The sequence below is a fragment of the Podarcis erhardii genome, assembly GCF_964252035.2.
Source record: "Podarcis erhardii genome assembly, chromosome: 14".
Lineage (NCBI taxonomy): Eukaryota > Metazoa > Chordata > Lepidosauria > Squamata > Lacertidae > Podarcis > Podarcis erhardii.
In genome coordinates, this window is record NC_138503.1 from 37,124,970 (window position 1) to 37,140,669 (window position 15,700).

The window sequence follows — 15,700 nt, forward strand, 5'->3', positions numbered from 1 at the left end:
TGTCTACACTGACTGGCAGTGGCTCTCTGGGGTTTCATACTGGGAACATTCCCAGCCCTACTGGGAGATGCTGGGGATTGAACCTGGACCTTCTGTGTGCAGTACAAATGTTCTTCTGCTGAGCTAAAGCCCACATTTTCCAGTGAATTTATTTTTAATATCATCTGCATATCCAAATTAACTTAATTTGCTCATTTATTCATCTGCTTCAAATATATACTCTCATAAAACTGCAGGTTATTACAATAATCCTGCCAATGATATTATCCGTTTACAATTTATCTGTAAATATTCAATAAACCATTTCCATTCTTTTATAAAAAGTTTGTTATATTGATTTCTTATTCTTCTGGTAAGTTTCACCATTTCTGCATATTCCGTACGTTTTTGTATCCATTCTTCCTTTGCTGGGACTTCTGATTCTTTCCATGTTTGGGCGAGTAACATTCTTGCTGCTGTAGTCGCGTACATGAATAAGTTTCCATACATTTTACGTAGTTCTGTCCCTATAATTACCAAAAGAAAAACTTCTGGGCTTTTTTTAACAAAGATTATTTTAAACATCCTTTTCATTTCATTATATATCATTTCCCAGTAAGCTTTAACCTTACTACAAGACCACCACATATAATAAAAAAAACCTCCTTTCTCTTTACATTTCCAACACTTATTTGATTTAAATTTATACATTTTTGCTCATTGTCTATTAATGCATCTTCGTGCTCTCTCTCTTTCCAGATTGTGCTGTGGTTCCAGCAAGGTGAGCCGTCGGGCGTGGATGCCTTGAGCCCCACACCCCATAACTTGAGATCTGGGTTGTTGGGGGCAGCCATGTCAAAGGAAGAAGCGGGCTGTAAGCTGGCCTCGGTCTACAAGCACAAAGAACGCAAGCCCAAGAAACCCCACTACATTCCCAGGCCATGGGGGAAGCCCTATAACTACAAGTGCTTCCAATGCCCTTTCACCTGCATGGAGAAATCCCACCTTTACAACCACATGAAGTACAGCCTGTGCAAAAACTCCCTCTCGCTGCTCATCGAGTCGGACTGGCCCTATAAGAAGGGCAACCTCCTCCACCCGGATCTCCGGCTCCTGCATGCTACAGAGGCTTCGCGGACTCGCGGGAGGCCTGATGAGCCTGAAATGCGCACCTCAGGGGCCAGTGGAACCACAAACCACAAGCAGGCAGCGGACAGAGAGAGTGGCGGAGACAAACTTGCAGGGACTGAAGACTTGGCCTCGGAAAGGATGAGTGATGAAACCAACCAGTTCCAAGAGGAGGAGGAGGAGGAAGAGGAGGAGCTGTCTGGGCTGCTGCAGGACATGGACTCCGGGGAGAAGAAGGAGAAGGCGAAAGAGGCCAGCCCTGCTAGGGAGGACTCGGCAGAGCCTGACATGAACACTTTGCTCTTCCGGTTTAAAAATAAGAGGGATAAGCCTTGCAAAGACCCCACACCGGACTTCATCATCACGGACGTCTTCTCCTTGAAGAAGCACGTAGTGAAGGGGAAAGAACCGCCTTCCCCTCTGGAGTTAGAAGCCAAACCAAAGCATTGCAAAGTGCCCAAAAAGTGTCCTGGGACTGGCGGGGTCCTGATGGAACAATGGAAGCTAGTAGCCAATGGGCAAAGGAGAGGCGCCGGCGAGGTCCCAACGCTGTCTCCTGATGGCAACATCATCCCCTGTTATCCTCCTCCGGCATACGGTGAATACCATGAACCCCAGAGCCTCAACCTCTCTTTGCTGGGGATCAACTATCCATTGAATCCCAACCTCTTCTCTTATCTCAGCCCTTCTGTGACCAGCAGCACCACGCCACACTCCCACCTGACCCAGCTGCCTTTCCTGGCCTCCACTGCCCAGCTGATGCACCCCCATTCTGCTCATTTCCAGCCCCTGCAGAACCCCGAGAGGTCGGCCTTCCTGCCCCGCTTCTACTACCCGCTCCTCTTCGAGCATTCTTTTGGTTCAGCAGAAAACAAGATGGCCGCCGCCAAGCCTGAGGCCCAGCAACAGCCTGCAGCTGCCATGCCTGCTCCTCCCCAGGCCAAAACCCCCACAGAGCCCCCCAAAGCTGGCCTGTTAAAGGTGCCAGTGCTGAAGACCGGCCATCCTTGGGTGAAAGGGTTCCGGGAAGAGCCGCCTCCTCCAGAAACAAGCCACAAAGCATTGCTGCTCCAAGCTGAAGAGGAGAAATGGCTGCTCCGTGAGAAGGAGAGCGGTTCTTTCCTGGGTGTCAACAGCCTGTGCAGAAAGCCAGTCCCTGACGCCTACCGGAGCATTGCGGGTTTAAAAGAGGGGGCCGCCCTTCTCCCCAATAGTGTCAGGAAGGCAGAACTACCCATGGCCACTTGCTTGGATAGTGGAGGGACCAACCACAGCAACCTGAAGAGGAAATTTGCAGGGAACGGCCTTGATTTTGTAGGCCCTGATGTACTGACTCCTGCAAAAGTCACATACCAGGCCAGGTATGATGCGCTACATAGCCTCCATCCCTAATACATGCTTCATAAGATATCCTGTGTGGCAGGAATGGGGAATCTCAGACTCAGGGGCCAAATGCAGCCCACCAAGCCTCTCTGTCTGGCTCTTAGGATTCTCCTGTCACACCCCCTCTCTCCAGGCCACACCCCTCAGCAGCCCTACTTCATACCATCCTTGAGCCTTTTTGCCTGGCTGGGATGTTTCCTTGAACTCTGATTGCACGGCTGGAGGAGAGGCAGGTGTGTGTATATGTAAAAGAAGCCCAGTGTACAAAGATAACATTCACTTCCATTGCTCCACTCACTTTTGCCTCTGGTCGCAAATGGGCATGTGGCCTCTGGAAAGTTGCTTGGAAGTGAATGTGGCCCCTGAGCTGAATTAGGTTCCCACTCCTGCTCTATAGCTTTGCAAGCAATTTTTCTTTACTTTTTTAAAATGAATATTCCTCAATATGTATACATACAAATATAAAGTGGGGAATGAGATTAGGTTACATCCGGGGTTATCAAGCTAGGGACCTTTATTTTAACAGGCTGCTGCAGAGTCCAGGCCTGATGCTGAGTGATGGGCACACAGACCAGAGACTTGTTAAAGCAAAGCTTAGAGTTGTTTGGAACACATGATGCAGTCAGGCCACTTTGGCCATTCAGGCTGTTACTGCCTACTCTGTTTTGCAACGGGCAACCATGTATCTTCCCGCCCACCAGACACATTGGTTACTTCCAGACAGCCTGTTCCTTGAGCATTCATCTCGATTTGTTTGCACAGGGTCTGATGGGAGGTTGGATGGCACCAGCCATTTACTGAGCATTCATCTCAATTTATTTCTGAGCATGTTAGATGAAGTTGAGCCATTTTTATCTCCCTGCTGTCCAGTACATTTTTCTGTCACTTTCCTTATCACAAAAAGTCTGTGGGCATGTCTTCAGGCTGCTGTGGTATTTGGCTAGGAATCAATCACATACTGGCAAATGAAGATGATGCCATTAAAGCTGATTGGGAGTTGCTTGGGAGCTCTTGCAGAACAAACCCACGTCCCCAAAGATTACAATAAGGAAAGTGACTGGGAAGCTGCACTGGTAGGTGTGGGGTGATACTTGCTTTGATGCAACGTAATCTAATCTCCCTGCACACAAATCAGAAAGATTGCTAGTTAAATAGCCAAGATCATGTAATCTTATATGATGTTCCTCTCGCTGCCCTTATAAGAAATGTTCATTGCAATGGTGGTGGTAGGGTTGTTGAAGAATACATGGAAATGAAAAGTTGCAATACCCTGTGGCTAAGCCACTATACAAAACAACATCTGCTACTAGGGAGCTGTCATTGAAAATATTACCAAAGTGGTATTTGGCACCAAGGAAGTTATCCTTGCTGAACCCTAAGGCTTCTCCTATATGTTGGAGAGGGTGAGGTTTGGTCAGTACATGTGGTAGGACTGCCCCAGGTGCAAGAGTCTGGGAAGGTGGTATGCCAGGACACCAACACTGGACCAACATCCATCTCCAACACTGTGTTTCTGGATAGAAATTTAGACATTAATCATAAAGAGCTATTGAGTCCATTTACTCTCGGTTGCAGAAGCAATTGTAGCTCAGAATTGGAAGACACTTCAGAATGTAAATATTGTACAATAAAAGTGGCAATGGTACAAAAAAAATGTGCTCTTTCAGAAAAAAACACAAAACAAAGAGTAATGGCAAATCAATTTAAATTTTTCAACTTGATTCCCACCCAAGAATAGTTACAATCTGGAAGTGCCCCTTGCAAACTCATTCAACCAAACCAGAGAGATCTTATTTTACCTTAGATGTTCTGTTTTTTTGCCCTGCTTCATTAACAGTTCTCTTCCACCCTGTCTGTTTTTTGTCCCTCTACCTTTAGCAGTTTGAGAGCTGCCCCTATGCAACCCTCAAAGTCTCTGGACCATTGGCACGTAGAACTCCATGCCTGCCCACCTGAGGACCAGGAAAAGATTGGGGGCTCTGACATTTTATCCCCCATAATTACACCTTCGGACCACCTACTTCTCAAGCCAAGCAAAGCAGAAGCTGCAACTGTTGACCTGAGAGACCCAGAGGCAACAACAGTGCTCATTGGTGACTTGTCCAAAACTTTAGAGGAGTATCAGGATGTGGAGAAGAAGCTCTCAGACCTGGCCAAAGAGGACAGCCCAGCACAGAAGCAGCTAAGGGACCAGCTAATCAAAATCCGGCAGGAACTGTTCCATATCCATCAAGCGCTGGAGAAGGCAGCCAAGCCCAGTGAGGGCCCTTTGGATCTCTCGGTGAAAAGGTCGTCAAAAGGTTTGGAGAAAGGATACCAGGACAAGAAGGAACCCAAGGATGCCCTTGGTGTTGGGAAGGTCTATGACAAAGATCCAGGTTCCATCAATAGATGCTTGGTGGTGGGTGAAGCTAGCGAAGAGGATGAGGCATCTGATCGTCTTGTTGAGACAGAGAACAAAACCATTGACCTGTTGATCAAAATGAGTCATTCAGAGGCTCTCCGGAGAAGCTCCTCTTCAGACACCCACCTGGGAGCCGTCATCAAAGCCGAGGTGCTCCCACTTACTGTCCCACTAGAACTCAGGCATGTGATGGAGCCCTATTACAGCCGTACCACCAAGTGTGAGGCAGACTCCAGTGTCCTGCTGTGCACAGATGGGAGACCCAACCCCAACCAAGGCCCACCACTTCCTGTGACCGAAGACATCCCAACAATGGGGTGTCGAGCCATCCCACGCTCCCTGTCGTGTGGTCTGCCAAACGAGACAGACAGGGTGTGCATCCACAGTCCTATAAACACAGACCCGTGATCCTCTCTGTCTGCACTTGCCCAGAGCGCTTCGACATGTCCCCTGCCCACAAAACTCCCTTTTCACACTCTTCCCGCCAACTCCAACAAACAGTCGAAAAAGGCTTTGAGGTCTGGAAGGTGCCCTACCCATCACAATGGCCTCTTGAACTTTCTGCCATGGAGTCCAGGTGGATCATATAGCATCCCCTTTTCAGATATTTATGAAATGGAGCTGCATTTGGAAAGTCCCATCCACACCTGTAAGTCCTCCTCTCATTATGTCCCCAAACTGCAGACCTGGAGATGGTTGGGGAGCAAATGAGATCAACGCCTTTTGCAAGGACATGTGTAAGAAGGGGATCTGCCCCATTTCCTCCCTTATCAGCTAAGCGAGATACATTTTCTGATAAGGCTCGCTTCCAGATTACCTGTTTATTAAGCAGTCATATGGATTGGGTTCCACAGAGTTTGTAGGGAGCTTACTTAGGAGATCCCTATTCCCCTCACAGAGCTACAACTCCCATAGTTCCTTGGGGAAAGGGATTGACTGTTAAACCACTCTGGGAAATATAACCCTGTGAAGGGAATAGGGATCTCAGCAATTCTCAGCACCCTTAACAATCTAAAGTTTCCAGGAATCTTTGGGGGAAGCTGTGACTGTTTAATGTGGTATGGCACTGTTTTGTGTGTACTTACTTACTGGTTTAGTACTGGAAAATGTTGGGGAAGCTTGTCACCAGCATTGCTAGCACAACTAAAAAGCACAATTCTTTTCTTCATGTGAATTTTAAAAGCTTCCCTTTCCTGACAATATTCAGATAAGTGGTTATCTTTCTACGTCACAGCTTCAATTGTTAAACTGGTTTAAGCATCATTCCCTGTCCTGTCCCTATAGTTTTATGAAAGGAGTTACACGGGATTGGGAAATTGGAGTTCCTCCAATGTTGTTGGACACCAGCTCTCATCAACCCCAGCCAGCATGACTGATGGGTAGGGATGACGGGAACGGTAGCCCAAAAATATCTGGAAGGTTATAGATTCAGCATCCCTGAATTTTAGCTCCAATAGAATTCACACCAAGCAACACTTTCCAGGGATTCTTTGCTGGAAACCAAGCCACTGAAACTGGTATAGAACTGACACAAGCTTGTAGTTTAGACAGGGCGCAAGGAAGCAAAGGATCCCATCACAATTCCCCAGCCCTCCCATCTGCTTAAAGAAGTGACAGTGTTCAAAATTACCGCTTGTCTTTATGCAGTCCTATGATAGGGATGGTGGATGGGGACTTGTGGCCTTCCATTGTTATTAGAATCATAAGAGTTGGGAGGGCCTTCCAAGGGTTATCGAGTCCAACCCCCTGCAATGCATCCATGATAGATGGCCATCCAACCTCTGCTTAAAAACCTCCAGTGAAGGAGAATCCACAACCTCCCGAAGGAGTCCAGGACTCTGATTGTTGGGGGTCCAGCAACATCTGGAAGGTCACAGGTTTTCTATCTCTGCACAGTGCCCTGGGAGATGGCAGCATTTTGAGATTTCAGGAGGGAAGGGAGTTTTCTTGGCCTAGCCCATGGTTCTGAGGAGGCAGTGAACACCATGTGAAGACAGTGAAGGCATCAGCATGGTGTCTTACTCCATAAGGGATTCTGCACACATTGCAGTTATTCTACACACAGAAGAATATGAATTAAAAAATTGTCCAGTATTGTCTTTCAGATACTTATCTGAAAAAGTGTGCATGCACACAAAAGCTTATACCCAGAACAAACTTAGTTGGACTCTAAGGTGCTACTGGACAATTTTTTAATTTATTTTGACTGCGTCAGACCTACACGGCTACCTACATACAGAAGAATATGAGTTTACCATAATGTGTTAGTTTGCCGGAAGTGTTGTTTACATCACTAGAATGCCAGAAGCTGTTTGCTAGTTTTGCTTTCATTTCGTTTCTTTAAAACAAAACAAACAAGAACACCATACTTACACAACACAAGCTAACGATGTGGTTCAATTGTCAGCAGAGACTATTATGGAACAGAACTGTATTCAAGGCTGTATCCACAGTGGGTATTTCCAGATGACCTGTTTACTGAATATTCATCCTGATTTGTTTACAGGGAGGCTAGATGACATTGCAACAAAAGCAAGTATCATTTCACACTTTCTGGTCACTTTCCTTATCACACATAAGCTTGATTCTTTGAGGAAGCAGGTTTGTTGTGCATGAGCTCCCAATCAGCTATAATGGCACATCCTGAATATGCTGGCATGTGATTGAATCCCACCCTAAAATAGCAACAGTCTGGATGCACTCTGCTGGCAACTTCATCCAAGGTAGGCAACAGGGTTGGGTTTTTTGTTCTTTTGTTTCTAGAGAGCTGGTAGCAGCATGAGGGAGATGACATTTGCACATCATATCAGGGATACACAAATACACAAAAAGTGGCCTTACATCAAGCTGGACCATTATCCCATCTGACCAAGCACTATCTGGTTTGATTGACAGCAGCTCTCCAAGATCTCAGTCCATTGTCTTTTCGAGACATGTCAAATTAATGAATTTAATGGATTTTTGTTTTGCTGCCTTCACCATTCAAAGATTCACCAAGCCAGCTTAACATTCATCGGAACCATAAATACAGTATGGTAAAGGCAGGCACTAAAAATAAAAATGCTTTTGCTGTACCATAGAAGCAGGAAGGTCGGGGAAAACTCACAGATAAAACTCAAAAGCCTCATCATCAAATTAACCATAGGAAAAGGTTACTTACTACCTGTGGCTTCCAGGGACTGAACCTGCTGACTTCCATACACCAAGCAGACACTTTGCTACAGGGCTGTGGCCTCCACTTCTGGACACGAAAAAGGAGGTTTGCAGGTTTTGGAGAGTGATAAAAACATGTGCACCATGGGCAACTTTCTCAAACAACTTTCAGCTCCTAGCTCCATGGTGGCTACACAGAACCTCTGGACTCTGGAGTCAGTGGTAGTATACCACTGAATGCCCACTGTGAGGGAGCAATAACTATTAAGTCCTGCTTTTAGGTTTTCCAGAGGCATTTGGTTGTCCACTGTAAGACATGGATGCTGGACAATAGGAACCATTCTTCCAATACAGCAGGGCTCTGTGTGTGTGTGTGTGTGTGTGTGTGTGTGTGTGTCTGTCTGTCTGTCTGTCTGTCTGTCTGTCCAACCATTTGCTAGGAATGCCTTTCTAAAGGCAAGACCTGCCATATTCTCTGACCTAATGCACAGAAATAAGGGATCACAGCTGCAGGAAAGGATGCCAAGCCAAGAGCCCAGAAGTAGTTTAATGTGTGCTGAATGTTATCACATGGGTCAGGGTTGGGGAACCTGTGGCCAGCTTCCAGCATCCCAGGTGTAATCCAGGAATGAGAAGCTACATTCAGCCTGTGGGCTAGATCCTTAGGTCTACAGACACAGAGGCTAAATTTGACAGGCAGGTAGGACTGCCCATCTGCCAATCACCTGGTATCAAAATGACACCAGGTAACCTATTTTTGATGGTGTGCTTTGCAAAAAAAGCACTCCCCAATCAGATGATAGCTGGTGCTTCAGAAACGCTTGCAAGGGGCTTTGCAGGCACTTGTTCATCCAAGCTGCACCTTTGCCTGCTTCACACCTGACATAATATGTGACATCAGGTGAGAGCAGCTGAACATGGCTTGCGGGAGGCTTGATGATGCTCATAGGCTGGGGGTCCCTCACCCCATTGCCCTCCAACAAAATCTGGAAGCTGACAGTGGATGACATAGGCCCCATCTGCACTTCACATTTAAAGCACAACCACTTCCCTCTAATAATCCTGGGAACTGTAGTCTGTTAAAGGTGCTGAGAGTTGTTAGGCAATTCCATATCCCCTCAAAGAGCTACAATTCCCAATGTTTACTGGAAAGAGGGATTGATTGTTAAACCACTCTGAGAATTGCAGCTCTTTGAAGGGAACAAGGAATCGCCTAACAACTCTCAGCACACTTCAGAAACTACAGTTCTCAGGATTCTTTGAAGCCATGGCTGTTTTAAGTGTTATAATACTGTTATTAAACGTGTGGTGCAGATGAGGCCACACTGTCTTTCAGCAAAGTGCTCTACTAGCGATGTTAATGTAGGAGGACATTTCCGCGATTTGAAAAGCTAAGCTGTGAACATCCAAACGCTGGGGTGAGAGGAGGCACGTCCAGAGTTTGCCACAACATTGTCTTGTTTGCCCACACTTCCTATCACAGCATCCACCACCACCACAATCACCCATGAAATGCAACAGTCACTCAAACACCAATGCTGGGGCAACACCCCACTGCACTTCGTGCATAAGTCAATGGCAAAACACTGGTGAATAAATGATACATGCTATATTTATTTATTTATAGTGTATGGTGCTGTGGGGAGGGATGTCACTGGGGTGGGGGGTGGGGGTGGGATAAAGAGTATTATGTGTTATTTATTGTCCACAGGTCTAAAGAATGTAAAAAATAAATAAATTAAATTTTAAAAAATGAGTGGAAGTGAATAGCCTGATCTCTTTGCTAGGGTTATTGTTGCAGAGGCAGTCTCTGCAATGAAGTAACATGGATCATTCCCTCTCCTTCTTATGTTTATGTCTTGCTTGGGTTGCCTAAACAGCATCACCCATGAGAGAGGTATTAGCAGGCCATATATATAATTTATTTAGAGCATTTGTACCCAGCTTGTACCTGAACAGCTTACAACCAGCCAATTAAAACAAGATGGGCAGTCACTGCCTGCAGGTTTACCACCTGAACAGCATGACACAAATGGGGGGGGTGGGGGGAGCAAACCTGGTTACCAATTCTTAAAAGTTCAATAGTAGTCCTTGTAAAGAGAAGTTCAAGTATGACTGATGGAGCTGGTCTCTGTTACTTAAGGGGGAACCCTGAAAACAGTTGAATGAAGACCAGATGTGACTAGTGGGCACAAAATTGCTAAGTGACTGTTCAGAATGGACAACTGGGGACTGGAATCTCCCGAAAGAGAATTGGCTGGGTGGAAGCCTGAGTGAGAGCACCCTCCAATAGCTCCCAGTTGGACTCCCAACACATTGAAATGTTTGGACGTTCCTTCACTATGGTAGCCATTTAGCTGTTAAAGCTTTGGTAATAGACTTGTCTAATATTTGGCTAAGCCTCATTATTAGAAACACATTCTCACCCTAAGCCCTGCAGAACACTGGTTAAGATTAATTTTACTGTCTTTCCTAAACCGAAACAAAATAAAAAAATTCCTTCCAGTAGCACTTAGAGACCAACTAAGTTTGTTATTGGTATGAGCTTCCGTGAGCTCATACCAATAACAAACTTAGTTGGTCTCTAAGGTGCTACTGGAAGGAATTTTTTTATTTTGTTTCGACTACGGCAGACCAACACAGCTACAGTGGTGCCCCGCAAGACGAACGCCTCGCAAGACGGAAAACCCGCTAGACGAAAGGGTTTTCCATTTTGGAGGCACTTCGCAAAACGAATTTCCCTATGGGCTTGCTTCGCAAGACGAAAATGTCTTGCAAGTTCCTGCGGGTTTTTTCCCTCCCCCCCCCCTTTTCCTAAGCCCTAAGCCGCTTATCAGCTGATCCGCTGATAAGCCGCTTATCGGCTGATCCGCTAAAAGCCACTAAACCGCTAATAGCACTAATCCGCTAAGCTGTCAATGGGCTTGCTTCGCAAGACGAAAAAATCGCTATACGAAGAGCCTCACGGAACGGATTAATTTCGTCTTGCGAGGCACCACTGTATCTACCTTTAACTACAGTGGTACCTTGGGTTAAGAACTTAATTTGTTCTGGAGGTCCGTTCTTAACCTGAAACTGTTCTTAACCTGAGGTACCACTTTAGCTAATGGGGCCTCCCGCTACTGTTGTGCGGCCACCACGCAATTTCTGTTCTCATCCTGATGTAAAGTTCTTAACCCGAGGTACTATTTCTAGGTTAGTGGAGTCTGTAACCTGAAGTGTCTATAACCTGAAGTGTCTGTAACCCGAGGTACCACTGTATTTCCTAAACCGGTGATGGCAATCGCCTCTTTTCTCTGAATCATTGGCCCTTTGTTGGTTTACTGCAAAGAGCCTGGATTCACTCCAAGTCCAAATAGCAGCAGCACCTGACTGATCCACTGATCATTGTCTTAAAATCACATGGTGCTTAAAGCTGATAATCGGGCCAGAAGATCTACCTTGTCCTGACTGCATGTGACCAGTAAGGCTACACATGCTGCATTTGTCGGATCTCATTCTTTTGTTGTTCTTGAAGGGCATAAGCACATGTTACATGTGGGATGGAGAACCTCAGGTTTGGGGCCAGCTGGGACCCTTCAGGTCTCTCTGTCTGGTCCTCGGGACTCTCACTGTTCCTGCTTTGAGTACTTTTGCCCAGAAGGTGTCCTTGAACCCTGTTGATGCCTCTTCCTACTGAACAAAAGTAGCAGAGTAGTGGGGGCATGGTTCAGCTTTCCCTCCTTGGCCACAATCTTGGCAAAAAAAGTACCCTCCTGCCACAGAAATTAAAATTAAAATTAGATCTCATGGCAGTTCCCCTGCTCTATTGTATCCACACAATTCATGGCAGGGTAGATACCTCCCTTGGCTTTAAAGAATAATAATCACTATATAAGGTGGCCATCAACACATGGTGCAATTGATCACACAATGGCGTTTGCAGAATACACACACAAAAAGTGTCCGGAGGAGAGGCCCACAGGCTCCAACACAAGACAACTTTACCAAGGTCACCCGGTAAGTCAGTAAGAAGATGTGGAACAGCAAAGCACCTCCACGCCTGGACTCCTTGCTCTTAACTAGTAACAATAGTAATACTGATATGAATACTAAAAAAAAAGGTTTTCTGAGAACAGCAACAACATAGCTGCTGGGCAAATGAAACAATGGAGGAGGAAGAACCTTTCCTGCTAATGAACTGGAGGAGAGAGCGTGGAGCGAGGCGATCAGATTTCAAGTTCAAAAAGCAAAGTGTTTACCTTTGTGTTTAGATAATTGGATAGGAGTTGAGCGACTTGCAAGACTTATCGTGGCTCAGATCATACCCTGAGGACACCATGCTTGCTCCAGTGCCAGCCACATTACATGGTTATTTGGTCAACCTAAGGAAATCTGATAGTCAGCCATTACTTCTCCTTTATGGTACAGCCCAGCTGATAGGCATCTGAGTTGGTCTCAGGTGAACGAAGAAGGAAGCTTGCCTTGTCCCAGTCTCCCATACCAACAAGAGCACCTGTCTCATGTTTGCATTTGGGTCTCTGTGGTGGACAAATGGGTCAAATGAGAAGGGCAAAGGCAGAGGAAAACCTTGGGCTCCCCCCGACCATTGTTTATTGAGCATTCATCCTGAACTGCTTGCTCAAAGTTTATGTGGAGGTTATACAGTGTCTGTTCTTTATTCAGCATTTGTTCTGATCCATTGGGGGGTACGATTATAAGACAAGGCGTGCGCATCCTGAATTTGTGTAGAGGTTATACATCTTTCCATCAATTTACTTGTTGTTCCACACTTTCTTCAGCACTTTCCTAACCACAAAACAACCTTTAAAAAGTGGATTTGTTGCAAGAGAGTGCTTTAATCCACTTTAATTGCACAAACCTAAATTTACAGTATGTGACCGAATCCCTCTCACAAAAAACTGATTATCTGGAGGTACCTCAGAGCAGGTGCAGGAGGGAGAAAAGACCAAGGCTGGATTAACCTCTCTCCCCCTGCAGTATAGAACTCATTTTTTTACACTTCTCTCCTACACTTCTTCCAAGGAGCTTAAGGCGCCATACATGGTTCTCACCACCACCACCACCACCCATTTTATCTTCACAACAACCTCATAAGGTAGGTTTAGTCTGTGAGAGAGGTACTGGCCAAAGTCACCTAGGAAACTTGATGGCTGCATAGGGATATGAACCACCCTGGCTGTTGGGATGAAAGATGTTCTCTAGGCTGTATACAAAGTGCTGCATACCTTTAAAGCACGTTTGAAGCACACTGTTTGCCTCAAAGAGATGGTGGGCCATTTGCTGGACCGGGGTCCCCTGCCCTGAGTAAACATTACTGAAGACTTATGGCCACAGGGGTGGGACAAAGGTGGATAATATTGCACTATATTACGTGCAGTGCAAAACATCCATATTAGCTCTGCCCCTGGCTGGTTGTGGAAAAGTCATGCCTCAGCAGTGCTAACAGACTCTAGTGTGGAAACAATCCTGTTCCTAAAATGTCAGGATTTTTATTATTATATTTAAACCACCACAAAGCCCTATGATGCTCAAATGAGGGAGAACTGAAAAATTGAATTAAAAATGATTTGAGAAAACCACTCATAAATTTATTCCACGTTAAAAAAATAATCCATTTCTTTCTCCATGGATTACCCTGCGATGACTATTCCAAATACCATTCCTCAGATAGTGATAGGCTTCCTCCTTATCTCCAAATTAAATGCATTAATGCATAACCTAATTTATGTCTACCCTCTTTGTATATCCCCATTTTGCTTTGTGCTGGATTTCTCATTTTAAAATATGCATTGCAATGAAGGTTTGCAAGTTCCCCCACCAACCCCCCCATCCTGCACTCAATACACTCAATAGTGTATTGCATTACATTACGTTCTCTCATTTATTAGTTGGACTGATGGATCCTTCTAGTGGTCATCATTGAAACTGCAACAAAACCTTTGTATTTAGAAATTAGGAGGTGCTTCCAGGCCTGTGTTTATAATGGAATGATGTTTCTCAAGCACATCTTCTCTTCTCTTCTCCTTTCCTTTCTGCATTCACATGATCTTAGTGACATAAAAGTGTCAGCCTTTATTCTCCCTACCCCATTTAATCCAGATTTACCAACTCCAGGAAAATAAATTTGATTTTCTTAATTAAAAACAACAACACTGTCGCCACCCACCACCCTTCTGTGATACCTGAATGACCCATTTACAGTATGAAGCCCTCTTCTGGTAGCACCCTATGGTAAGAATGAAAATCCTAAGCACTGTGAGGTTTCTTCAGAGTCCTCCTTCTCATTAGACCACGGGAGGGGAACCGGTGGCACCTCCATACCGCTGAACTTCAATATCCACCATCCCTGACCATTAGCCATACTGGGTGGGACTCATTGGAACTGGGCATCCAACATTTTGAGGGCAACAAGTTCCCCCTGCTACTGCATCCTCTACTTTTTCATTTTTCTTTTCTCCCTCTCAAGTCTGTTCCTGTTGAATCAAGTGTTACAGGATTTTTTTAGAATGATTGGGGGGGGTTGCCCCTCTAGCATGCAGGGTGCACACAATGTCTCCTCAAAGCACCACATAACGCATGACACCACACAATTTCCAACGTCGTTCTGCTCAGGGAAAAGATGGCTACCGACACTTAGGAAACTGGTAAAAGACAGCCATAATCCCCGAAACCTGGGATCAGGTACACAGCAGCCTCTTGCATAGGAGATAATCACTGGCATCCTGGTAAATGGGTGGCAGACAGATAGTCATCCCGTGGACAATAGCGAACCATCCAGGAATGGATTAGGTTCTTGGTCAGGACAAAAAAGTATGATAACTTGGCCGGAAAACCAGGAACTTGTAAATATTTCTTTTGTCTTACTTAATGGGTATAAGGTGGAGGTCAAGGGAAGGATGGGGGCAAACCTGATGCTCAGGTTTCTGTCACCAGACCCTCCCAATTTGTGATGTATGCATGATGTAATTTTAGGGGTGTTGTGGGTATCTTTGTAAAACTGATAAAAGTGGGAGCCATCCTTTGTTCTGGCCGTCTTCCTGCTTCTCCCATGCAATGCGTGGACGTCCTGTTGCAACAGTCATTTGAATAAAGACCAGGCCTCCTGGCTGGTGTCTGGTAATCCAAGTGAGCCCAAGGATTTTCCTATAACACAAGCATGCAACCCTCTCTTCAGGTTCCTGTCTACTAGGAGCAAAGGAAGCTACCGTGGACAGAGTCAGACTATTAGTTCATCTTGCTCTCCCCAGGAAGGCTTACCTGCCACCTTCATTACACACCAGGCGAAAACATTCCTCTTCTCCCAGGCCTTTGGCTAACTGAAGCATCTATGGACTGACCAGTCACCCTCTCCAGGATCTCAGGCACTTTCCCCAGACCTACTGCGGGATGCTGCGGACGTCTTACAAGCCAAGCGGGTGCTCTGCTACCAATGAACTGCACAGTGGAGCAGTTTGGTAATTTTAGATTCTGGATTTAATTCAGTTTATTTTAATTGTGTATGGTCATGTGGAGGAGGGCATTGTTGTTGTTGTTGTTGTTGTTGTTGTTGTTGTTTTACGGTTTGCCCAGAGGCATCCCAAAATGATTTGCAATATGGCATATATAAAAACAGTTAAAACAATTGTGTTTATTTTTAACACACATTTGTAT

At 45.5% G+C, this 15,700-nt stretch overlaps 1 protein-coding gene across 1 annotated transcript; it reads left to right on the plus strand.

Moving 5' to 3' along the window:
• The first annotated feature begins 500 nt into the window (after positions 1 to 500).
• Positions 501 to 7,252, plus strand: PRR35 (proline rich 35). The gene is made up of 2 exons (XM_081839678.1): positions 501 to 2,468; positions 4,369 to 7,252. The coding sequence occupies exons 1-2, from the start codon at positions 832 to 834 to the stop codon at positions 5,300 to 5,302; spliced, it is 2,571 nt and encodes an 856-aa protein (XP_081695804.1). The 5' UTR covers positions 501 to 831; the 3' UTR covers positions 5,303 to 7,252.
• The last annotated feature ends 8,448 nt before the right edge of the window (positions 7,253 to 15,700 follow it).